This window comes from Xenopus laevis, chromosome 7L (genome assembly GCF_017654675.1).
Source record: "Xenopus laevis strain J_2021 chromosome 7L, Xenopus_laevis_v10.1, whole genome shotgun sequence".
In the NCBI taxonomy this organism is placed as follows: Eukaryota; Metazoa; Chordata; class Amphibia; order Anura; family Pipidae; genus Xenopus; species Xenopus laevis.
Window position 1 is genome coordinate 22,934,474 of NC_054383.1, and position 26,254 is coordinate 22,960,727.

The following is a 26,254-nucleotide window of genomic DNA, read 5'->3' on the forward strand; positions in this document are numbered from 1 at the left end:
ATTAATAAAGAGGGCCAACTCAGAAATGATCATGCAGTTTATCTTAATAAAATATAATCTGTTAGCAACATCCATGAAAAGAAAGATCTTAATTGATTCATATATTTTGGAAATAAAAATAAATATGTGCTAAACAGCACATTCTGTCTGGCTTCTACAGTTCTGAATGGACAACAAATGGACTACTAAAATCGACGTTGTTATAAAGTTGATCAAGGTACTGGCCACATTTCCATATAGGGGTCAGGAAAACAATTCATTCCAAATGCCCACTTGCATAGGTAAAATATGTGATCACGTTCTTAAGAGACATAATAAGCATAAGAACTTAAATTTATGTACCAAAGAATTTTCTCCATCTTCCTCCTCTTCCTCTTTAGACTCTTCTACTTCCTCTAACACTTCCGCTTTGGCTTCTGCTATTAGTTCTCGAAGGGGCTTGTTGGAATTTACCACAGTGACAAACGGGTGCTAAAAATTTCAAGGTGGTAAGCAGCATGATAAACAGAAACAAAATATTAGTCAATCTGAAATTTCAGTTATCAGAAAGTTCTGCAGGACACTGTTTATATAAATGCTCAATGCATCTTCTTGCCTTTAACTACCTGTAGTAACTGAGCGGTGGTCCACCTTGCATCCAAGTTCTTCTCCAAACATTTCTTAAGGAAATCATTGAATTCTGGTGACCTGGAATTGGAAATACAAGATGTGATGAGTGTAGCCACTCCACATACTCTGCCAGCCTAATGGGGGTTGTAAAATGGTAATGGTTTCTACACCTCTTCTACATAAGCCCAACTGGATGAGCCTATGTCAGAAATGGAGGTATTTTTTGTTCACTTTGATTTTACGTAATCCAATTCATTTATTAAAACAGGTGATAGACTGTTCAAATATAGTTGTCCATGCAACCAATGACATCTTCGCTATCATTTTACAACTGTTAAGTGACTTATAAAAATTGCAAATGTTGATTGTGTGCTATGGGTAACTGTACTAATGCAATTTAGCGCCTATGTTTGTAAATGAACCCTGTTGTCTCTCATCTTATTTTAATGCAATTTGTTAGAAGATACTGTACAAAAAGCTTTAATGAAAGAACTAGTTCAAGGCCTTCTTTGTTTTCTGAAGTGTATACAAGTTATTTTTTAATTGCACTTCTTTTCCAAAATTAACATCAGGTGCTAACCAAATGTTGAATCTCAGCTATTCCTCTTTCTTTGTCCCGAGGAAGACAACCCCGCTGTGTGTATTTTTTTTATATTAAAATCCAGAATGCATCAGTGAAATAGAAATTGCATATCTAATATAGATTAGCAGGTTGTATCAAGACACATAGTGAAAATATGTCTTATTTGATTTACTGGCTCGTGGATCATAAGCACCTAACAATTAGCCATGTTTTCTCAATCCACACAAGAGGAAAATTAAGTGAATTGAAAATGCCAGTTTATCCACATTAAAAAGTAATGACACAAAAAAGATGAACTGAAAAGATTTTAAGGCAAAATTCAGTGAAATACAGTCTAGAAAGATCCTACTAGCATGTGCATTGTGTAAGGAGCACATGAAAGTCATACGAAAACACCTACCATCTTGATGGCTGTGCTAATGTCGGGGGTTCAGATTTTGCAATCTTTAATAGCACCCTCATTGGATTTAATTCATGGTGAGGAGGTTCTATCTGGGCCATTTCTATTAAAGTGACACCAAGCGACCAAACATCAGCTTTAAAGTCATATGGTCTGTCCTTAGAAGTCTCACACATTACCACTTCGGGGGCCATCCTAAACAAGCAAAAATAGAAGGAGAATAATTAAACCCAAGGTCTGAGCCAACATTTTTTTTTTTTTAAAGTTAAAAAGTTTTATTATTTTGAACATTTAAAACTACAAAACACAACAAAACAACCTATATATATGACCAGGAGTCAAGCATGAGGTACAAGTCGACACGCTAAGTAGTGTAAAGCTGGCCATAGACACAAAGATTGGATCTCATGAATCTCCGTTTCGTACGATTTTTCGTAGTGTCCTGACATTTTTCGAGAGATGGTGATCGGCCATTCAGTAGATCGGACAGTTTCTGTTGGCTACCGATAATATCTCTGCATGTATTGCTGATATCAGTGGGAGACCAGCTTTTGTCGGACATAACTTTGGTAGCTCTGTCAGGGGCAGAACATCGTCTGATCTGTTCTTTTACTACTTTATTTGATCTGAATGGTTAGTGGCAGGTCGGGAAACGGCAACGAACGATAGGAAGGTACATCTGCACGTCCATGGCCAGCTTTAGAGTAAAATCCATAGGGGGGTTAATGGGACACACAAAGGAGTAGCCAATGTTCGATGGGGTTTAAGGCACAATTTGCTCCACACTGGGATGAGGAATGGTACAACTACCTTGTGTGGGGGTGTACGGAAACTTCCATAATTCAGGCCTCACCAGAAGCCAAAATTATTTTTAGTTGAATAAGCATTTACCTTTAAATTCTACATTTAAGTATTTTATAAACCATCGAAGAAAATAAAGTGGGCTTACCAATAAGGGGTACCAATAAATGAATCTCTTCTCTGCAGCGTTCTTGTATTTTTAGCAGATACACCAAAATCAGCTACAAGACAATAATACCAAGGTTTAATAGATAGCGATCTTTAAATGTATGCTCTTTATATAACAGATAATCATATACACTATGACCTGTTGTGAATGTTTTCTGTGCGTTCTGTAAGCATTGAGAAGGCAAGGAGTGTTTCATATGAAATATTCTTTGACCCATGAAATGGAGTACTTTGTAAGGTTTACTTTTATTAATGAAATGTAGTCTTTGCTCACATGTTTCGTAAAAGTATCCTCTCTTGTGTCGATTGCTGACCCTGCTACCCCAACTGTGCCTTAGGAAGACAAATACGGGGAAACAGCCATTTTGGGAAGCAAGGTTGCAGACATTAGTCCACTACTTGGCTACCACTGGACAATCAGCAACAGAATATATATGGGATGTATTATACAAGATTGATTGGGACATGGGGTTTTCAAGTAAGTGATCTTTCCAAATCACAATTGAATGGATTATGTGGGAGATGGCTTTCCTGTTATTCAGAATAATGGGTTTTCTGGATAAGGCATCACATACTTGTATTTGTAAAGACAGTCTATGGACTTGCATAGCTATTTCTACACAAAGCCCTCTGTGGATCTCCTCTTAAAGGAACAGTTCAGTGTAAAACTGGGTAAATTGATTGGATGTACAAACTAAAAAATGTTTCTAATATAGTTAGCCAAAAATGTAATATATAAAGGCTGGTGTGACTGGATGTCTAACATAACAGAATAGAACACTACTTCCTGCTTTTCAGCTCTCTAACTCTGAGTTATTCATTGACTTGAAGGGGGGCCACATGGGATATAACTGTTCAGTGAGTTTGAAATTGATCCTCAGCATTCAGCTCAGATTCAAAAGAAACAGTTATGACCCATGTGGCCCTCCCTCAAGTATCTGATTTGTTACTGCCTGGAAACCAAGAGAGCTGCAAAGCAGGAAGTAGTCTTCTGGCTATTATGTTACACATCTCCTCACTCCAGCCTTTACACTTACACATTTTTGGTTAACTAACTATATTAAAAAATATGTTTAATTTTGCACAGTCTATCTATTTACCCAGTTTTTATTTTTACACTTTACACCTTTAAATTAACTTTTAGTATGATGCAGAAGTCGGAAGTCGGTCACCTGCGAAAAAAACGTGCCAGGTCAGCCCGAACCCGCCCGACCCAGGGGTATCGGGCTGGCTCACACATCTCTAGTATGAGAGTGATATTCTGAGACACTTTGGAATTGGTTTTCATTTTTTATTATTTGTGGTTTCTGAATTATTTAGCTTTTTATTCAGCAGTGCTCTAGTTAATACTAAAAGTTAACTTAAAGGTGAACCACCCCTTTAACTTCTACCATTCATATATTCAAGTCCCCTCAGGGGCTGAAGGCTCCCTACATCATATACAAAGCATAGCTTTAGTTCTATATTCCACAATTGAATTTTATCACTGCATCAAGCTATTTTTTTTCTGGTAAATCTGGTAATTTTTTTCTGGAAATATGTGTTTGTGGTAAATGTGGAATGAGGCAAATGCCAGGATACGTTGTTAAAGCAGACGATCTAAGACTTGGCAAGGTTTTACAACATACCCATCTGCTTCCAATGTGTGTTATAAAAGCAGAACTAAGTCACTGACCGACTTTTTGGTGAACATATGTGAAGTTAAAAATATTCAGGAGAGTTTCCTTCAGAATTCTAACACATTAACATTGCTGTGTGATACCAGGTAACATATACTATAACGTTTGTAGCACTTGTAGCTAGATGATAACTTCTCCTCTATGAAATAAATAAGATTTCAGGAAAAATTTAATTATTGTTGCCGAACATCTAACACAGCCAATTATTTGCTGCTAATGTATAATACAGATGTGGTGTTAATATGAGAGGACAAAGGGTTACCCAAGAACCTCCGCTATACCCAGCTTGTATAACAATTATGGGATAGACCGATTTTGATTTTTAAAGAATACAGATTTATTAAACGTCGGTATACTTACCCAGTTTAACATCACCGTCTAACGTAAGCAGTATATTGCCTGCCTTTAGATCTCGGTGAATGATCTTGCTTTCATGCAGATATATCAACGCTTCCAGGGTCTGCTTACAAACAACCCGTATTTGAGGTTCTGTCAGTGGCCTCTCCAGCTCTGCAAAGAAACACAGGTTTTAATTGTTCCATATACTACTCACTAAAATGTTCTCTTATATAAAGTCACCACTAGCTGTCAGTAATGCAGATACAAGAAATCTTTTTAAAACATAGACCTGAGGCAGAAGTGCAAGAGCACAAACTGATGTCCCCCCCTTAGTTCTCATACACACAGCACCTCTGGTCTGGGTCAGGCTGTAGTCTGTACCTTGTGTAGGACAGAAATATTTTAAAGATGTACAAGTTAGATGACTGATGGGGTAGGAGGGGGGATGACTATGTGCCAGGGCTGTGAAGTCGGGACATAAATCCAACTCAGTTTATTGTACCTCTGATTTCTGTTTGCTAATACTAGATTATATCTCTCACAACATGGACATCAATTAAGGACACGCATCATTCAGGATGCTGTTAAAAATCTTCACATCCTTTATTATAATGAATAAATAAAAGTTGTCAGCATTGGCAGATTGTACGAGACAAGCTACTGACGCGTTTTGTGCCCCATTTCCAGGCACTTCCTCAGAGTATAGGATAGTATTCACAACACGTAACTTTGTAGATACCACTACAACCTAACAAATCCTTAAAGGGGTGGTTGTAGAACCCCCACACCCGTCCCTTTAAATAGTGGCCCATGCCTTTGGAAATGGGTGTTGGTCTGGGCAGTTTCTCTCTCTTAAAAGCCGCAAGCAGGGGAGGATCAATCCCATGGAACCAATGCTGTGGTCTAGGTTATCGTGCTAATGGCGGGCAAGGACTAAGCTCTATGATTGAAACCAATGCCCAGGTCGGGAGACCTTTATTTCAGGTAGTGCTTTTATGCCGGGAGACTTTAGCATTTGAGTATTATGACCAGAGGTAAATAGTTAGGGACCGCCATATGGGTTTTACTTTGACGTGGGTATGGTGGCTTATCAATTTTATGATTATAATTTTGACTTTGTAAATACACGCATCTGCATAAATTACTTATGTGACAGGGGGCATGGGAATGTGCATTGATCAATCTTTTTTCTTTTTCTCTATGTCTCTCTGTAGTTAAATTGGCCAGATCCGTAGCACTTCCATTGTATTTTAGTATATTTTTATTTAGCCATGGAGTGCTCCCACTACCTTTCCTTTTTTCAAATCCTTAAAGGGATATATTTAAAGGTAAATTTACTATCGTGTAGAAGAAATGTACCTTTAAATATATCCCTTTAAACACCCCTTTGAGGATTTCTTAGGGTGTACTGGTATCTATAAAGTTACGTGTTGTGAATGCTATACTATACTGTGAGGAAGTGCCTGGAAATGGGGCACGAAACGCGTCAGTAGCTTGTCTAGTACACTGTGCCAATGCTGACAACTTTTTTAAAATCATAATAATAACGGATGTGAGGATTTTTAACAGGATCCTGAATGATACGTGTCCTTAATTGATGTCCGTGTTGTGCGAGAGTTAAGGAATCCATAGCCAGGATGTGGGACTAGAGGTCACGTGAATAGTATGGACGAATGGGGGAGTTCCACACTCACAATAGGGAAAATTAACAGTATATTATAGGTTAATTTGTTGTTACTGTTCCTTTAATATACTAATGCATTTTCCATGTTGATTGAAAGAAGTTAAGTACACAACATACAAGGCATTTTATCACTGCCAAAGCTCAAAATATATATATATATATATATATATATATATACACAAACTCCAACGGTTTAAGCACTCCAACGCAGTAGTATCAACCCAGGTGCTACTCCTTGCCGTTAGTATATAAGTCCTCTTATGTAGGAATGCACACTGGAATTTTAGTAAAATCTTCAATTTTTATTAATTCATAATGGTAAAAGAACACAGGTCAACGTTTCGGTCCCCTGCTTGAACCTTTATCAAGACCCAGATTCAAGTTTAAAATCACTTTAAATAGTTAATATATCTTGAACCTGGCATATAGCTGTGGAATTGCTGTTGAATACAATCCAAAATTAAACTGAAGTATCGTACTTGGAAACAGAATTGCTTCTGCCATATCTTCCTTCATAGAAGCTCTTCAATCTGATTTGATTATTTTCAGTGCTTGTATTTAAAGTTATTAGGAGTCAAAAAAAATTTTGGCGACTCTAGATACCCAAAATTGCTTCCAATTTAGACTTCACAGCTCTGTATGTGCCTTTCCCTTTTTAATACAGAGATGCAAAACACAGGCAGCAATGTATTCATGGGGACGCTGCTGGTCTCTGAGCTTGGAAACAAAGTAGAGAGACTTGTGGCAATTGCAGTGTGCAAATATGGCACCCATTTTTTTGCACTATGTGCACTTCCTTCTTCCTCATTTAGGCTTATCACTGTGACCAGCATCAAAAGGAGCACAGACGTCATTTAGACGCTGAGCACCAGAAATAATGCCATCTGAAATAAGACAATTTTCAGAACAATTGTGCCAGATTCAACTCCCCCTTGAAGGCACAATTATATTGGAACTATTAAAAAAACTAATTAAAAAAGTTGCATTGTAGATAAAACACCTGGCACTTTGCATGCTGCACTTGTGGTCCCAAATGTCATTTTATATATATCTTCTTTCAAAAACTGATTGTGACTTCTGCATGTAAAAGCTTTTAGAACACTTTGTTATTGTTAGTGTTACTATCCTGAATAAGGGACATTGAATTCGATTATAAGTGCCAACTGGGATGCTTTATTATTCTTTTCACGCACAATGTGGACAACTAGTGGGGGGATCAAGTGCAAGGAAAGTGGAGTGATTCATACACACTTGGAAAGGAGCAGCAGTCAGCAACTGCATTGCACATGTATACTGCAGGTTAAAGGAGAACTAAAGAAGTAGCTAGAAATGTTGTACAATATGTTTTGTGCTTCTGTACCAGCCCAAGGCAACCACAGCCCTTTAGCAATAAAGATCTGTCTCCAAAGATGCCCCAGTAGCTCCCCATCTTCTTTTCTGCCGATTCACTGCATATGCTCTGTGCTGCTGTCACTTACTGAGCTTATGGACCCACTCACAATATACAGTACACATAGAATAGAAATGTCACACTATAAGGCTGATTAGTAAGCCTGAAACTTTAGGCTGGTGCAATAAGTTCACTATATAAAATATGGCATTTTTAACCATATCTTTTTTTTTTTTTTTTCTCTTATCCTTATTTATAATAATTTTTATTTAGTTTTGCAATACAGAAAAAAACAAAAAAAAAACAGACATAATGGCATTAAGGATAATGACATCTGGCAGTGGTAAAACATATAAACGTTACATTGTTCCGTACAGTAATAAACGTGTTATTTTACGTCTCTTTTGTATTGTCATTATTTGTACATTTGCTGTCTGTAGACTGAGCAAATCTTATTTTGCCATTAAGAAGAAAAAAATAAGGGACAGAAAGGTGGGGAAAAAAAAATAAAACAGGCAGTTAGAAAGGTAAAGATAGGACTTTAACATGGTGGGTATTGTATCCGTCTAGGGTAATGTGTAGCTCCTGCTCCCATTGTCGTATATAGCATAGATCCTTCAGGGGCTGCTGGTGAATTAACATATCGTAAATTCTGGAGGTTGCACCCTTAAACTGGAGAGTGTGAAGACATAACCTTTCAAAAATAGTGGGGGAGGCACATTTTGAGGGTCTTTCCCCACAATAGACAAAACATAGTGGCGGATTTGAGCATACCTGAAGGTTTCAGAACTAGGCATGAGATACTTTTCCATTAAAGATTGTATAGAGATAAATTTATGCTCAAGGGTTAATCGGTATAGAGATGAGAAATCATTTAGTCACCACCACAGAAAGGCAACCTTCTCGTAGCGAAGGGGGGAAATCTGGGTTGTTAAATATGGAAAGAGCTGGGCGATAGGGAGACATGAGGGGATAAGAGTCCAGATTACATTTCCAGATTTGTAGAGAATGATTCACAGTGGGGGGGGGGGGGGTAGAGAAGCTTGTGGGTAAGTCTTGGACCATAATAAATTGCTAAGAAGGGTTTTTCCAACCGAGAGTTGTTCTATTTCTGTCAAAAGCGGGGAATTGTCTGTGACATGCCATTTCACTATCTGAGCTGCATAAAAATAGGCTCGAAAGTTAGAAATTCCCATACCACCTTTATGTCTATTCCTTTGGGTCACCTTAGCTTTCATTCTTGCTCGTTTACCTCCCCAAACAAACTTCTGACACTGTGACTGTAGTTTGGATAGAATTGTCAATGGGGGGGGGGGAAACTGGTAATGTGCAGAAAAGGTATAAAAGTTGAGGAAGCGTAGACATTTTTAAGGTATGAACTTTACCTAACCAAGACAATTTCATAGTTTCCCATACACGTAAAGTGTCAAATATTTTTTTAAATACCTTTGGGTAGTTAGCTGCAGAAAGGCCCCTATTGTCAGGGGTTATATGTACGCCTAGATATTTTATGCTTCTTGGTTGCCATTGAAACTCAAAATTGATTTCAAGCAGTTTTTGTAAATGGGTGGGGAGATTAATATTGAAAGCCTCTGACTTTTGGAATTAACATTCAGGCCCGAAATGGCACCAAAATCCAAAAGTACCTTATACAAGTGTTGGAGAGACGTCATAGGCTTGGTGACTAGCAGCAATAAATCATCTGCATATAAAACACATTTATGATGCCTATTGCCAACCTGAAGTCCATAAATGTCCTTATGATGACGAAGGGGTTCAATAATTAAGGCAAAAAGCCATATTCATTTTTACAGTCTAGTTCTCCTTTAATGGATCCTATTTTAATTACAGTAACTGGATTTTTTCTACAGCACCATATCTCAAACGTACACAAGGAGCTGTGAGCTGCTTGAAAATAGCAGCTGGATATACTCGGCAAACAGCAAGGCCTGCTGAAGCATTATGGCAAAACAACATCATATACAGAAGGTGACTATATGAAAGATTTATGTGAACCTGTATTCAGGTTTTAGCTCTACTGAACTTTGAAATACCCTTTAAAAGGAGACATATAGGATAAATGAAAAAACCTTAATTTTATAGGCAATTATGAGTAATATATGGTGTTGCTTTTACATGGTGTTAAAAATTAATATCTTTAAAAATAGCCCCTTTATTAGAGCTCCGCTTCAGTTTCAAATGAGGGGTAGCGTGTCCTAACAGTCCCTGCCAGAAGCACAGTAGGAGGGAGACAGCCAATCACAGCTCTGCAGTCACACAAGCAAATACAGACGTCAGTTCCCTATCAGGTCCTGCTAGCTGCTGATTGGTTCCTGTCCTACAGTGCAGTGAGCTGAGTGCCACCGGATCCCCTGCACAGCTTGGGAATTCAGGGAGCAGGAAGTGGAAGAGAAGGGAGAAGTTATTAGGGTTTTTGCAGAAATATTCAATAAATCAGCCTGAAACACAACTTTTTTAAGCACACTATATTTAAATGAGTATAACGCACTGGTATATTCTTATTTTTATTTTATTTTTTTTTTTACACAAAACGTCTCCTTTAAAATAAGGACCATATAGAGAAGGAAACCAAAACCTACCTAACATTACAGCGTCTACTGCTCCTCCGGCACAAAATTCAATCAAAATCTGTGTTGAAACCAAAAGAGAAAAAGCATTTAAAATCAAGATTGTGAAAATAAAAAAAACAAACATACTTACGTTGTAGATGATTTACAGACTGAATGGCAAGCAGATGTAATTTAGCAGACATTGTGTTTTTGTACTAAAGTAAATATGAGCCAGCAATACATTCTCCAGATAGAACCGTCCAAAGAGTAATAGCTATCGCTTATGTAATTTATAACTTTCTCCTTTGCTAATCAGGAAACTGAATTGCTGATGAGATCAATCCAAACAACTTTCCAGTTGGTCCTCGCTTTGTTTGTGTTTATTGAGGCAACTGCCTTTTGTGTGCTGCCTTTCTCCAAAGGGAAACTGGATATGCTCATCTTTCATAATGGCATTTAAACAAATACATCGTTTATAGAGTCAGTGACCCCAGCAACCAGGCGGCTGCTTTAATTCTGGAGACAAGCAGAACAACAGTTTAATAACTTAATAAACAGAAAATGTAGCTGAACTAGAAATGATCTTTTCTAGGAATTCTTGGAATGTTATTTAATTAAGGGGCCGATTCACTAAATTCGAGTGAAGGATTCTAAGTAAAAAAACTTTGAATTTCGAAGTATTTTTTGGGCTACTTCGACCATCGAATGGGCTACTTTGACCTTCGACTACGACTTCGAATCGAAGGATTCGAACTAAAAATCGTTGGACTATTCGACCATTTGATAGTCAAAGTACTGTCTCTTTAAAAAAAACTTTGACCCCCTAGTTCGGCAGCTAAAAGCTACCGAAGTCAATGTTAGCCTATGGGGAAGGTCCCCATAGGCTTTCCTAAGTTTTTTTGATCAAAGAATATTCCTTCAATCGTTGGATTAAAATCCTTCGAATCGTTCGATTCGAAGGATTTAATCGTTCGATCGAAGGAATAATCCTTCGATCGTACGATCGCAGTATTTGCGCTAAATCCTTCGACTTCGATATTCGAAGTCGAAGGATTTCAATTCCTAGTCGAATATCGAGGGTTAATTAACCCTCGATATTCGACCCTTAATGAATCAGCCCCTAAATGTTGATTGGCTATTGACATTGTTTAAAAAAAATCACTCCCATGTTATGCATGAATTACTGTGGATGGTGGTTTTTTTTTTTTTTATTACATAGAGGATTTAAAGAGCTACAGCTGGCCGTGACATTCAGATGTGTTGGACGTCAGGCTGCTGTTTGCATTCCTCTATAAGAGGGCAACATGGAAATTGTCAAATAGTCTAGCTATGTTGTTCCATGAAGTTCAGGCGCTTGTCTCTCTCAAAAGTAGTGCAACAGGCCCACCTGACCTGTTTTATGTTTAAACGTTTATTTTGCCAACACTGAATAAGGTTGCAACTTAAAAAAACAGTAACAAAAAACAAAAGGGTTTTAAAGTAAAGATAATATATCATGTACTGTTGTTCTGCGTTGGTAAAACTGCTGTTTGCTTCAGAAACACTACTATAGTTCATATAAACAAGCTGCTGTGTAGCAATGGTGGAAATTGAAAAAAGTCTATATGGCACAGGTTAAATAGTGGATAACAGATAACACCATTATGTTCTACAGAGCTTATCTGCTGTGTAACCTTTTCTCCTTTGAATGGCTGCCCCCATTGCTACACAGCAGCTTATTTATATAAACAATAGTAGTGTTTCTGAATCACACACAGCAGTTTTACTAGTGCAGGGCAACATTGAATTAGTTTTCTTAAAAGAAAAAGGAAAGCTACAGAAGCAGTTTATTGCCAATAGATTAGCCACAATAGTGCAAGCTATAACGCTATTTATTCTGCAGAATGCTTTACCATACCCGAGTAAACAGCTCTAGAAGCTCTCTGTTTGTTTAGGATAGAAGCTGCCACATTAGCTTGGTGTGACATCACTTCCTGCCTGAGTCTCTCCCTGCTCACTCATAGATCCGGGCTCAGATTACAGCAGGGAGGGGGCAAAGGGAGGGGGAGAGAGGAGCAAACTGAGCATGCTCAAGCCCTAGCCCTGGAGGTTTATGCTGAAAACAGGAAGTCTGATACAGAAGCCCATGTGTACACAACAGAAGGGAATAAATGTGGAGTTTCTTTTGACAAAGGACTAAAAGCAGCATTACTTTGAGGGTTTACTGGTGTATTTATATAGACCTTTCTGATAAAGCTTACTTAATTTTAGCCTTTCCTTCTCCTTTAAAACACTTTCATTTTTTGATGTTACCGTTCCTTTAAATCAGAGAGGTTCAGCATTTTATTAAAGTAGAGAAATAATGGGTGGCAGGTGTAAAAGGTAAGAAGCTATATTGCTAATGCATGCTCAGATCCTGTAAAGGCAACACATGGCTATGGTTAGAATTTGTTACAACCACCAAAATGGCAGCAATCATTTGTTAAGCAGGAAACCACAGAAAGTACAGAGCAAACAAGTTAGAGGTTTGAAATACAGGGGAGGATTTGGGGTGCTGACACTAGAACTAACCTGCTCACAACAAAGTTAAAAATTCCATGACAAATAGTTATAGACACATGATATTAAACACATGGGCCTATTTATATTTGCCAAGAGGTAAGGAAAGTTTCGGCTCAAGTTACACCAATGCTTTCAGATTCAGAAATTATCTTTCCACACTGGGACAATGCTTTCCAACACAGAAAACTGTTAACCCCCACATTCATTAGCAGTGGTATGGGATCTCTTCTCCAGAAATGACCTTGTTCTAAGCTGCGTGAATCCATATTAGAGGCAATACAAACCTAGTACCTTTATTTATGGGGCTTTTTATCAAAGATAGAGTTATATTTTACATGAGTTTTTTGGGGTATTTTAAGTCAAAACTCTAATGATTTTTTTTATTTTTTTTTTAATAAAAAAACCCCGAATCCTTAAAGGGAACCTGTCATCGGAAAACATGTTTTTTTTTTTCAAAACGCATCAGTTAATAGTGCTGCTCCAGCAGAATTCTGCACTGAAATCCATTTCTCAAAATAGCAAACAGATTTTTTTAAAATTCAATTTTGAAATCTGACATGGGGCTAGACATTTTGTCAATTTCCCAGCTGCCCCTGGTCATGTGACTTGTGCCTGCACTTTAGGAGAGAAATGCTTTCTGACAGGCTGCTGTTTTTCCTTCTCAATGTAACTGAATGTGTCTTAGCGGGACATGGGTTTTTACTATTGAGTGTTGTTCTTAGATCTACCAGGCAGCTGTTATCTTGTGTTAGGGAGCTGCTATCTGGTTACCTTCCCTTTGTTCTTTTGTTTGGCTGCTGGGGGGAAAAGGGAGGGGGGTGATATCACTCCAACTTGCAGCACAGCAGTAAAGAGTGTTGAAGTTTATCAGAGCACAAGTCACATGCAGCTGGGAAATTGATAATATGTCTAGCCCCATGTTAGATTTCAAAATTGACTATAAAAAAATCTGTTTGCTCTTTTGAGAAATGGATTTCAGTGCAGAATTCTGCTGGAGCAGCACTATTAACTGATTCATTTTGAAATTTTTTTTTCCCCATGACAGTATCGCTTTAAATACATAATCTAATACCTGTCAAGGTCATGTAAAAGTCAATGGCAGAGGTCCCTTGAACCATTTGAAGATGTTTCTAGCCTTCATCATGTTTGGGTTTCTTTAGGTGGGTTTCGCTCGAAAACGCAATTAGTTTGAGCGTATTTTCACCGAAAACTTGATCAATTAGAGTATTTGAGTTTTCCACCCCGACTACACGGATTCAAGTTTTTTTTTTTAAAATTAATTAGAAACCATTCCAGATGTGAGTTAATTTGAGGTATTAAAAAAAACCGCTCAAAAAAATCTAAAACTTGACCTTTGATATAAATAACCCCCTAAATGTTTAGATGATTTTTAGCAGACTTAACGAATGGTGATCCAAAAAGAGTTTCCCTAGTTTCATTTTTACTAAAATTTGCCCCAAGGTTTGGTACAGGTATGGGATCTATAACCCAGAGTACCTGGGACCTGTGGTTATTTGTAATGTGGAGCTACTGTCTTTCAGACAAGACCAATTCAACATTTTAAATGCACTAGGGCTCATACAATAATATTAAGCGGCATGCTAGCAGTCAAAAATTACGAATTTTTTTTTGCAGAAATAAGACACCATGGGCATCGCATTTATGAGCTGCCTGGATAATGGATTTCTGGAAAAGGGAACCCATAGCTCCATAATTGTATTGTTCAAATGTGGGAGCCAATCACACAAATGGGAAAGTTTGCCCTAGTATGGTTTTACATTGCACCAATCAGCAGTTGTCTTTTACTAGTTTAGTTCAGTACAAGTAATAAAACCGCACATCTGACAGGGTGTTAATGGAATGGGAAAACTTTGCCTGTGTTTACGCATAACTCGTGAATGAACCTGTAGCACATGGATAATATAAAAAAAATGTACAAAACCTGACAATAGGATTATCCGTTGGTTTAAAAAAGAAAAAAATAAGACATCTATCTGTCTTTTGATGCAATGGTTCATACTGTGATTTTAGGCTCTTTGAAGCTACCACTCCACTAATTGCATGTGAATTATCTGACACTGACAGTTGGCTGAAATGACATCAGACTGCTTTTCAAAGCAATGATCACCTGACAAGCGCTGCACTTCACTGCGGTGATTTCAAGGCGCTTTGTAGACACATTATTGGGCTACTTGAACCAGATATCACCCATTTAATACTAGTATATTGTTTTTAAACCCGTCTGTTTGAAAAATAATATTACAGCAATTTTAAAGGTTTAGCAGGGCAAGCTTACCCAGAGGTTATTTTCGTAGTAGAAAGCATCCAAGAGCTTAACAATATTCGCGTGGTCACATGATGCCAAAATATCAATCTCCACCATGTAATCCTCAAGTTCGTCCTCTGATTTCGTATCAATGACTTTTGCTGCTGCCAAAATTCCAGTCTCTTTATTTTGGGCCTAAAAATGGAACATAGGAAATGTTTTTTCTAGAAGACTAGAAGAAGATTCACATAGATGAAGATGCATTATTCTGAAGCCAATACTTGTATTTTGATCACTGAACATTATATAAAACAAAACAGGCATAATAAATTACGGATAGCTGCATTTTAGTGCTACAATGGAAGCGCTTGCCATACTACAGTTCACAGCTATGAATAAATGTTCCTGTTAAACTGTCATGTGTATCTGTCACTTCCTGGGAAGGCAAATGAGACGAAGCCGAAAAAACAAGTCATGCATGGAAAGGAGCTAATGAATGTAATCTAACAGCAAGCTGTTGCATCTACTTCATCAAACTGTTGACCATACATATGATTTGACTTATATTTGACTATAATACACAAGAGCCACGAATATCCTGTAAATTATACCACAATAAATGGTGCTAAGTGATGTCATTTGGGTCACATGACTCACTGAAACTTGTGTATTAAAATAAAGTACCCCCTGTTGCAAAATATGGAGATATTAGAATTCACCTCGGAGTTGCATGACCTTAAACACTCGGAATTTGGCCTTGTGTTTTTATATGGTCATAGAACTCCTCGGTAACTTATAATATCCTTATAATACACAAAAGCCATGAATATCCTGTAAATTAAATCCTTATAAACGGTGAGTAGTGATGTCATCAGTTATAAACGGTGAGTAGTGATGTCATTTCTGTCACATGACTTACTAAAATTTGTGTATTATAATAAATAAAGTACCCCCAGTTGTAAAATATGAGGATATTAGAAGTTACCTCGGAGTTCCATGACCTGTATAAAAACACTCGGCCTTCGGCCTCGTGTTTTTATATGGTCATGAAACTCCTCGGTAACTAATAATATCCTTATATTTTACAAGAGGGGGTACTTTATTCACTATATATTTTACAATAGAGGGTACGCCTGCAGTTGCGTATTTTGACAAAGAATATAGACAAATATTATGACCTCTATTTTTTTATGACTTCCCGTATTTTTGTAAGGATAGGGCCGGAGGGGCTTTTATTGGCAACATTTTTAGAAGCAATGAGAAAACATTCACATATCCACAAGGATAGACCTAGTGTTAGTAGGTTGTTCTACAGAACAGGTTCATCCCAGCCCTGGAAGTTGCTTTATTTGTTTGTGTACAAACTTCAGAAGAATATTGCTTGTGTCTGCTTTTCAGAATTTAGTATTTTTCAATGTAGACAAAACGACAGCCAGAAATACTGGTTTAGCTTGCCATAAATTCCAAGATTTTATTGTGCAGTTTTGCATTGGTTGATGGACACATCAAGGGTAGACGATTTTATATCTATCATGATTTGGGCTGCTGCACTGAATTGGCATTTGAGAAGTTAGTTGCTTTCTGCAATATTTCTGGTCTATTACTATAGAACAGGGATCCTCAATAGTGATGTGCAGGTCGGATAAAACACTTCCTCCACCCGCGCCCGACTTCCATTTATCGACCTGTCCCAACCCACCACGCCGATGACGTCACAAAAGGGGCAGGCAAGCAGGTGCGTGTCTATAAAAAAAGGAAGCCGGAAGTCAGCAGTGTAAGGTGGCAGGCGGGGAGAGTAGAAAGAAGAGCTTAACTCGGAGCCGCCCATCACCCATCACCCGCAAATGGGGGTGCGAAGTTGGCCCGAAACCGCCCGACCCGCGCCAGAATGCACATCACTAATGCTTAACCGTTTCTACCCGTGAGCCACATTCAAATGTTGGAGAGCAACATAGGCATGAGAAAACATCCTGGGGTGCCAATTATGGGTTGGGATTGGCTATTCGGTAGCCTCTATGTGAACTGGCAGCCTATAGGAGGCTCTGTTTGGCAGTACATCTGTTTTTTATGCAACCAAAACTTGCCTCCAAGCCTGGTATTCAAAAATAAGCACCTGCTTTGAGGCCACTGGGAGCAACATCCAAGGGTTTGGGGAACAGCATGTTCCTCGTGAGCCACTGGTTGGGGATCTCTGATGAAGAGGATTTAGATTTTATTCTAAAGTCACCAGTAGTGATGGGCAAATCTGGCCCGTTTAGCTTCACCGAAAAATTAGCGAAACGGCAATGGGTGTCAAAATAATTTTTGACATGCGCGTTAATTTTTACACGCACAACTTTTTTGTCCAAATGCATTTAAGTCAATGAGCGTCAAAATAATTTTGATGCACGACAATTTTTATGTGCAAAACTTTTTTTGTCCAAATGCAAACTGGAGAGCTGCTGAATAAAAAGCTAAATAACTCAACAACCACAAATAATTAAAAATGAAAACCAATTGCATATTGTCTCTGAATATCAGTTTCTACACCATACTTAAAGTTGACTCAAAGCTGAACAACCCTTTTAATATAATATTAAGTATTTAACAATGGTATCTCCCATCTCCCAAGGGAGCTGTGGTCCCTCACTTAATCTGATGGGGAAAACAGTATAGCATCTGCTCCTCATGAATATACAGAAATATGTATAGGTATGGGATCAGTTAGCTAGAAACCCGTTATCCAGACAGCTCCGAATTACGGAATGGCCGTCTACCATAGACTCCATTTTCTCAAAATAAATTTAAAAAAGTGATTTCCTTTTTCTCTGTAATAATAAAACAGTAGCTTGTACTTGATCCAAACTAAGATATAATTAATCCTTATTGGAAGCAAAACCAGTATATTGGGTTTATTTAATGTTTAAAGGATTTTCTAGTAGACAAAGTATGAAGATCCAAATTATGAAAAAACCCGTTATCCGGAAGACCCCAGGTCCCGAACATTCTGGATAACAGGTCCCATGCCTGTAGATGATTGAGGCTCCCTGTGTAGAGAAACCTATGCCAACAGTTGTGTTGCACACTTTTTAATGATATTGCTGCAATCTTTAATACATGTACTTATTATACTATACTACTTACTATGATATAGAAAAAAAATATTTTGCAATAGAAATGAAATAATCTTCAAAATAAAATTCTTTTCAATTGGCTTTCTGTGCCTTTAAGGGTAAGGTCACACTGGGTACTCCATTCTATAAACAGAAATAGCTCTGTGTGAGTTGTTATCTAGAAATAGGTGTTTGGCAATGTAGCTTTATGCTTGGAGATTGGGACGTAAACTCATGGGTCCAAATTGTATTCGATCACAACTAGAAATACCACAATAACTGCAGAGTGAGACTAATTCATGCTAGAGGAAATGCACATTTAGGGTAAGGTCACATTGGGCGTTTTGGGGAGATTTAGTCGCCTGGCGACTAATTGCCTCGTCTTTGCAGCAACCAATCTTAAACGCCTTCCCTCACTCTGGCTGGCTAGAATGAAAAATAGTCTGCGCTAATCACACGCGCCGATTTGTTTTCCGAAGTCGCCTCACGAGGAAACTCAGTGTGTGATTTTTCATTTTAGCCAGCGCAGAGTGAGGGAAGGCGTTTGGGGAGATTGGTCGCCGCAAAGATGAGGCGAATAGTCGCCAGGCGACTAAATCGGCCCAAAATCGGCCCAGTGTGACCTTACCCTAAATCTGCATTTCCTCTAGCATGGATTAGTCTCACTTATTGTGGTATTTCTAGTTGTGATTTAATACAATTTGGACTCATGAGTTTACTTCCCACCAGTCTGACCACCAAGTAGCCAAGGAAGTTGTCAGGAGAAAGGAAGAGGCTGTTCTGATGTTCTTCTAGTTAGGAATAAAATTAGAAACCTTTCTCAAACCTTTCCTAAACAGAAGAACATCAGAGCAGCCTCTTTCTTTCTCCTGACAACTTCCTTGACTTCTTGGTGGTCAGACTGGTGGGAAACTAACCAGCAGGTGGAGCTGTTGGAACAAAATTCATTTTAGCCATTTCAGGCAAAAATCCACAAAAATCTTACATTTACAGTTTTTGCTTGATTTTATCGTTTTTAGCCAAACCAATTAAATAAACTTTTTTTTTTTTTTTTTATAAATATGTTTCTAAACATGAACAACATTTCTTGGATGCTTCAAACATCCAGTTGACAGGTTATAGTAATGAATAAAGTTACATGTTTTCAGCCATGAAAATTAAATAAAATGAAAGTAAAATTAACATTCGAACAAGGTTAACATAGTGAAGTATATTCACATGAACAAATTTGGATTATAACGGTTTTGTTTGATTTACCTCAAGTAAGAAGCCAAAAGCCTATTGGTACAGTAAAATTAGCTTTTTTAATAATAAATAAGGTAAAAATCGGGTATTGGAGCTCGGTCTGGGTTTTTTTATTTAAACAATGAGACAATAAGAGATTTTAGTAAATAACCCCCTCCCCGCATGTCCAGCCGACTTTGCCATAATTCTACTAGATACTGTATATGTACATAGCTAGTGATGAGTGAATTTCTCCCATTTTGCTTCGCTGAAAAATTAAAAAAATTCCCGCAAAACGGCAAAAAATTAGTGGAAAAATATTCTTGACGCCAGCAACGATTCCCACGCCGGCAAAAATTCGACAGCAAATGTTCGCACCAATTTTCCGAGTTCATTCGCCGGCAGCGAGACGTGGAAATTCACCGCAAATTCGCGCCTGGCGGATAAATTCGCCCATCACTTAACATAGCTTTTAGACTTTTTGCAGGCAGTTCCTTCCTCCTATTGTCTCTTTACACTATGCATTGTAACAATGTCCATCAGTTTCCATTTTAGATTATGGGAGATCTGGTGGTTATGTTACCTTTTGCTTTTTGTATACGCAGTATGCCATCCAAGGAATATTGTATTGATATGCAGCCTAAGTTTAGGCACTCCTAATGTAAATATTGGCAGGACTGTAACTATAGCATAAGTACATATTTTGTCCAGCCCTTCCTTGCCCTTTAAAATCCATGCATTTAGATTATGAGCTCTGAGGACCATTCTCCTTACAAGCAAAGTAATTAAACAGTGAATCAGTGTCAGAAGACAGCCCTACTTATAGATGCTGAGAATGGAAATATTTTGCTCAGCGTTATCATTTGCATTGGTCTCAATGTAGAACAGGAAATGTCTGGACAGGAAGAGATTTGGGAAGACCCATGAATAATACAGCATTCTCCTTCCTCCATGACCAACGCTTATAGAAAATGTTCACTCAATATGAAAGGCAAGAAGGGAAATGGGTTTTTGCACAGGCAATAGAACATCCAGTGTCAGTAGGATCAGCCAATTTATATAAACAAGCTGCTGTGTAACCATGGAGGCAGCCATTCAAGCACAGAATACAGAGTAGATAACAGATAAGTACTAGTATAGTTTATATAAACAAGCTGCTGTGTAACCATGGGGGCAGCCATTCAGGCACAGAATACAGAGTAGATAACAGATAAGTACTAGTATAGTTTATATAAACAAGCTGCTGTGTAGCCATGGGGGCAGCCATTCAAGCACAGGATACACAGTAGATAACAGATAAGTACTACTATAGTTTATATAAACAAGCTGCTGGGTAGCCATGGGGGCAGCCATTCAAGCACAGGATACACAGTGGATAACAGATAAGTACTACTATAGTTTATATAAACAAGCTGCTGTGTAGCCATGGGGGCAGCCATTCAAGCACAGGATACACAGTAGATAACAGATAAGTACTACTATAGTTTATATAAACAAGCTGCTGTGTAGCCATGGGGGCAGCCATTCAAGCACAGGATACACAGTAGATAACAGATAAGTACTACTATAGTTTATATAAACAAGCTGCTGTGTAGCCATGGGGGCAGCCATTCAAGCACAGGATACACAGTAGATAACAGATAAGTTATGAAAAATCCCATTGTTTACTACAGACCTTATCTATCTGCTGTGTATCATGTGCCTTTTCTCCTTTTTCTCCTTTGAATGGCTGCCCCCATGGCTACACGGCAGCTTGTTTATATAAATATAATTGTGTTTCCGAAGCAAGCACAAGAGTTGTACCAGTACAGCACACAAGTACATTATACTTGGTTCTATTTACCCACTAATTTACGTATGCAAATTAGGGTTTGGATTCGGTTCAGTAATTGCCTCAAATCTTTCACAAATGATCTGGCCGAATCCTAAAATAGTGGATTCGGTGCATCCCTAAAAAAAAAAAAAAAAAAACCTGCTCTGAAAAGATACAAATGTGTTTTTATTGTTACTTTTTATTACTCATCTTTCTTTTCAGGCCTCTCCTTTTCATATTCCAGTCTCTTATTCAAATCAATGCATGGTTACTAGGGTAATGTGGACCCTAGCAACCAGATTGCTGAAATTGTAAACTAAAGAGCTGCTGAATAAAAATTCTAAATAACTCAAAAACAACCAATAAAAAAAAAAAAAGGAAACTCAATTGCAAATTATCTCAGAATATCACTCTATAGCAAACCATAAGGTAATTTGCATCACCTAAGGTATGGTGATGCAACTTACAGAAAGATTCCTTAGGGTAAGGGCACCAGGGCAGATTCGGGGAGATTAGTCGCCCCAGCTACAAATCTTCTCTTCTTCGGGGGTGACAATCTCCCCGAACTGCCTTCCCGCCAGCTAGAATGAAAAATCGCCAGTAGGATGGCACTTGTGGCAAATCGTTTTCCAAACTCGCACAAAGTTTCCTCATGAGGCAACTTCTGCCGACTTCGGAAAATGAAGCGCCGTGAGTGTCATCCCGCTGGCGATTTTTCCTTCTAGCTGGCGGGAAGGCAGTTCGGGGGGATTGTCGCCCCAAAGAAGACATTTGTAGCTGGGGCGACTAATCTCCCTGTATCTGCCTGTGTGCCTTTACCCTGAAACCCCAGGTCCCGAACATGCTGGATAATAGGTCCCATACATGTAATTTGAATGTTATAGCATGCACTGTATTGGCATAAATGTGCCAAAAAAAATCATACAAACTCTATATGACAAAATGATGTGATACATCTGATATTAATCTAAGGTTATGTTTCCTGTATTTTATGAGCAAAAACGGTGCCTCTGAACAGCTCCAAGCCAGGCCTGGGACAAACACATGGCTCCATTAAAATCGACTTTTTTTTTTTTTTTTTTTTTTAACCAACAGATTGAATGACTGAAACTGAACACTCCTTGGCACACAAGGGTGAAAAGGAAGCAGGGGTGGGAGTAGTTTAACAGATCTGTCTTATGTGTCCCTATGGGGCAGGATAGATTTGGTTTCTTCTTATAAAGCTGCACCACTTTCCCCACAATAAAAATGCCACTTTCATTGGTCCCTGGCCTCTTGTGTTCCTACATAATGTGAAACAGGTTGTGCACAATGGAAACCCAAACAACAGGAATTGTGGTAACACTTTCAGCACAGAAAGAGTTGTCATTTCTCTACACAAACATTTCACATCCAACACTAAACAAACTCAGACCCTATGCAGAATTATGCTTCATTATTATGTTAGCCTTGCAGTCACATTGTTATGCAATAATCATTGTTATATAATAACCCCACATGTAACTTGCTGGCTGTAAGTAAATAAATAAACAGGGGACTTAAAATGAATGATAAAACAAGGGATATAGATGGAAACTGGTTTTATGATGTCTTCTTTTAAGATCCCCACTAGCTAGGATTGAAACCGGTCCAGTTTCGAACCACCCAACTCAGTATTTCCTGGTGCTGACCACTTCTGTACAGTCTGTTCAAGTTTCAGAACTCAGGACAAAAAAAATTGTAACACTCCCATCCATTAACCCGATATCCCTGTCCAATTTAAAGGAACAGTCGAGTGTAAAAATAAAAACGGGGTAGATACCTTGTGCAAAATAAAATATGTTTCTAATATAGTTAGTTAGGCAAAAAAGAAATCTATAAAGGCTGGAGTGACTGGGTGTGTAACATGTAAGCCAGAAAACTACTTCCTGCTTTTCAGCTCTCTAACTCAAGTCAGCGACTTGAAAATATATAACAATTAAAAAATAAAGACCAATTGAAAAGTTGCTTAGAATTAGACATTCTATAACATATTAAAAGTTCAAAGGTGGACCACTACTTTAAAATCTAGGATCCTACGCGTAACCAAAGGGCTAATTATAAAGGATTTCCTTTTTTTTCCCCCCAATACAAACAAGCAGCACAAGCACATTAAAGTATTGTTTAATAAAATGTGCATCAACTTGTGGTTTGGAAGGAGAGACTACCTGACTCATGGAAAAAGGATGCCAGTCTGTGTCAGTAACTGCAGCTCAGTATAAACACTACTCAACCGAGTTGGACTTGTCACATCCACGTGGCTAATGACCAGACATTTAATCAAATACTTTCCCTTTTATCTGGGTGCCCATACACTGAGAGATCCGCTCATTTGGCGATGTCGTCAAACGAGCGAATCTCTCCCCAAAATGCCCACCTTGAGGTGGGCAATATCGGGCTGATCCGATCGTGGGCGCTAGGGCCCAACGATCGGATCCTAACGAATAGCAATGGGCGGTCGGATCGCGGGACCGCATCAACGAATAGAATGCGGCCGTGATCCAACGGGATTTTAGTCCCATCCGATTGAGATCTGGCCGACTTTCGGCCAGATCTCGATCGGTGAAGCCCATCGGGGGGCCCCATACAAGGGCCAATAAGCTACCGACACGGTCTGTCAGCAGCTTTTATCAGCCCGTGTATGGCCACCTTAAGTGTTTTTTGGCTCTGAATATAATGAGCTGCCGGCACTAACACCCTGCTTATCATCATGTGGTTATTTTGCTTGTGTATTTGTTTGTTTAGTGAAAGCTCCCAGGGCTTAAAAAATAAGAATGTCAAGAATGAGGGATGGACAAAGAGTGGCTGAATAAGAAACCTCTGTCGCTCGTTTTTCATAGACTCTGCCACCCTACTATTTCACAATCACAACTTAATTGATAATCATTATCCTTTTATTGAGACAGCGCTGTTTGGTTTACATAGAGATTTACAGTCAGGTTTGTCATTCGCATCAGGCTCTGGAATTCACAGTCTAGGGTCCCTGTTATATTTAAGCCACACATTAGGGTCAGTGACATCAGGAGCCAAATAAAATGCATGTATGTTCCAAAGCAAAACATCACTGAGATTCAAGGTCTGTAAAGCTCATTACAACCATGATCTCAACCAACAAATGGCTATGACTCATAGGATCACTACTGCATCCATGATTTCCAATAACTGTTGCACTGGCTGATGTATGCTTAAAGGACAAGGAAACAAAAAAATAAAATCCCATTTTTACTTTCTTTAATGAAAAAGAAACCTATCTCCAATATACTTTAATAAAAAAAAATGTGTACCATTTTTAAAAGAAACCTGACTGTATGCAGTGAAATTCTCCCTTCATTTACTGCTGTGGATAGGAATTATCAGATGGTCCCTAACTGCTGAGCAGAGAAACAATCATACTTATGAACAGCAGGGGGAGCCCCCGCCTTACTTCCCAGCCATGCAGAACTCAAGCAGCTTTGTTTATGCAGCCCAGACCACACTGAGCATGTGCAGGGTCAGGGTCAGGCAAAGATGTTTAACAAAGTTACAAGATGACAGCCCCCTGTGGCCAATTTTGAAAGCATAAATCATTTGTTTGATTAGGCTTGTGGTGCAGTAAGTTCATGCTAATGTATAGTATACACAATACAACATATCTAGCCTTATTCTATTTTAGACTTTCCTTGTCCTTTAAGTCCTGCAAACCAAACTATAATAGTCTGTAGGGAGGGGTGCACCTAAAGTAGGATAGATAGATAGATAGATAGATAGATAGATAGATAGATAGATAGATAGATAGATAGATAGATAGATAGATAGATAGATAGATAGATAGAGGTAGACCGATAAAGAGATAGAAAGATGATAGAGAGAGAGATAGATATTTTGTGGCATTAAAACACCATGAGAGTCTCCTCTGTTACAATAGAGCTCTGATTCTACTAACAGACAGGGCCACTCTGAGTACTAAGTAGATGCCAATGTGGCCCTGGTTTAAAAAGCAAGGTCTGCAAAACGTCAAAGCAGCCTCTGTACAAGACAAAGTTTAATTCGCCGGTTCAATTACAAAATCCATCTAAACAGACTCAGTAAGGAAAAAGAGGTCTGCAAAGCCTAATGCAAGGAAACTACAGAATACTACAACAGGAGATTTAGGTCTTAAAATACAAAAAGAGGTTTTGATAATGAAATCAGAACTTTGTGAGATCTAGTCCTTACTACCTAAAGGAACAGTGTACAAGCCTGACTTCAGCATATAACCTCTAAGCAGTAAAGTGCAACTCTCTGTCTGAAAGTACAACAGCCAAGCATTTGATTTGGGAGGCTGAATGTTCTAATTCAGCGACAACCAGAACGCAAAAAGTTTAGACAATAATCCAACGCTCAAGCATTTCATTCACAGAATAAAATAACTTGTGACTAATAATGGATTTTACAATCAATAAAAAAAAAAAAGCAGATGTGGTGCCAGACATCTGGGAAAGCTCATTTCCTTCTCAGGGTCAAAGCAAAGAGAAGAAGGGACCCCTAATAAACGTCCTAGATTCCTTGGTCCTTCCTTGATTTCTAACCAAAGGGGGTGATAAATAAATGAGAGATGATCATCAGGCAGCCCTCTAGCGTTGTGGGAGTTTAACTCTCATCTCACTTAGCTGAAGAGGATCAACAAATAGCTGGAAAGTTACCAGTTGAACAGATATAGGATCTGTTATCCAGAAACCAGTTATCTAGAAATCTCCGAATTACAGGAACCCGTCTCCCATAGACGGCCTTTTTAATCAAATAGTTCTAATTTGTTTAAAATGTTTTCTTTTTCCTCTGTAATAATAAAGCAGTAGCTTGTAGCTAAGAATAAAACCATACTGGAGGCAAAACTATCCTATAGGATTTATTTAAGGTTTAAATTAAATCTGGAAAACACCAGATCCCCTACCTGTACTAATCAATATACATGTACAAGGAAGCAGATCTTGGACTGTAGAGGAGTCATTGGGGCACTGATTGATAAAGAAACTGGGGAGCCATGGGCACCTTTCGCCTTGAGAAAGTAAACTTTGTGAAAAGCGCATTGGCAGATTTCTACTTAAAGGGCACCTGTTGG

The 26,254-nt window shown here is 38.4% G+C and overlaps 1 protein-coding gene across 2 annotated transcripts in view; it reads right to left on the reverse strand.

The window, feature by feature from the left end:
* Positions 1-26,254, reverse strand: part of LOC108696143 (STE20-like serine/threonine-protein kinase) — a 53,784-nt gene that overhangs the window by 24,255 nt on the left and 3,275 nt on the right. For both annotated transcript variants that reach the window (XM_041568662.1, XM_041568661.1), the window contains exons 2-8: positions 15,061-15,225; positions 10,254-10,302; positions 4,601-4,750; positions 2,542-2,614; positions 1,593-1,787; positions 606-687; positions 343-471 (exon numbers count right to left, since the gene is read on the reverse strand). In XM_041568662.1, coding sequence (XP_041424596.1) covers positions 343-471; positions 606-687; positions 1,593-1,787; positions 2,542-2,614; positions 4,601-4,750; positions 10,254-10,302; positions 15,061-15,225 — 843 coding nt within the window. The remainder of the gene's footprint in view (positions 1-342; positions 472-605; positions 688-1,592; positions 1,788-2,541; positions 2,615-4,600; positions 4,751-10,253; positions 10,303-15,060; positions 15,226-26,254) is intronic.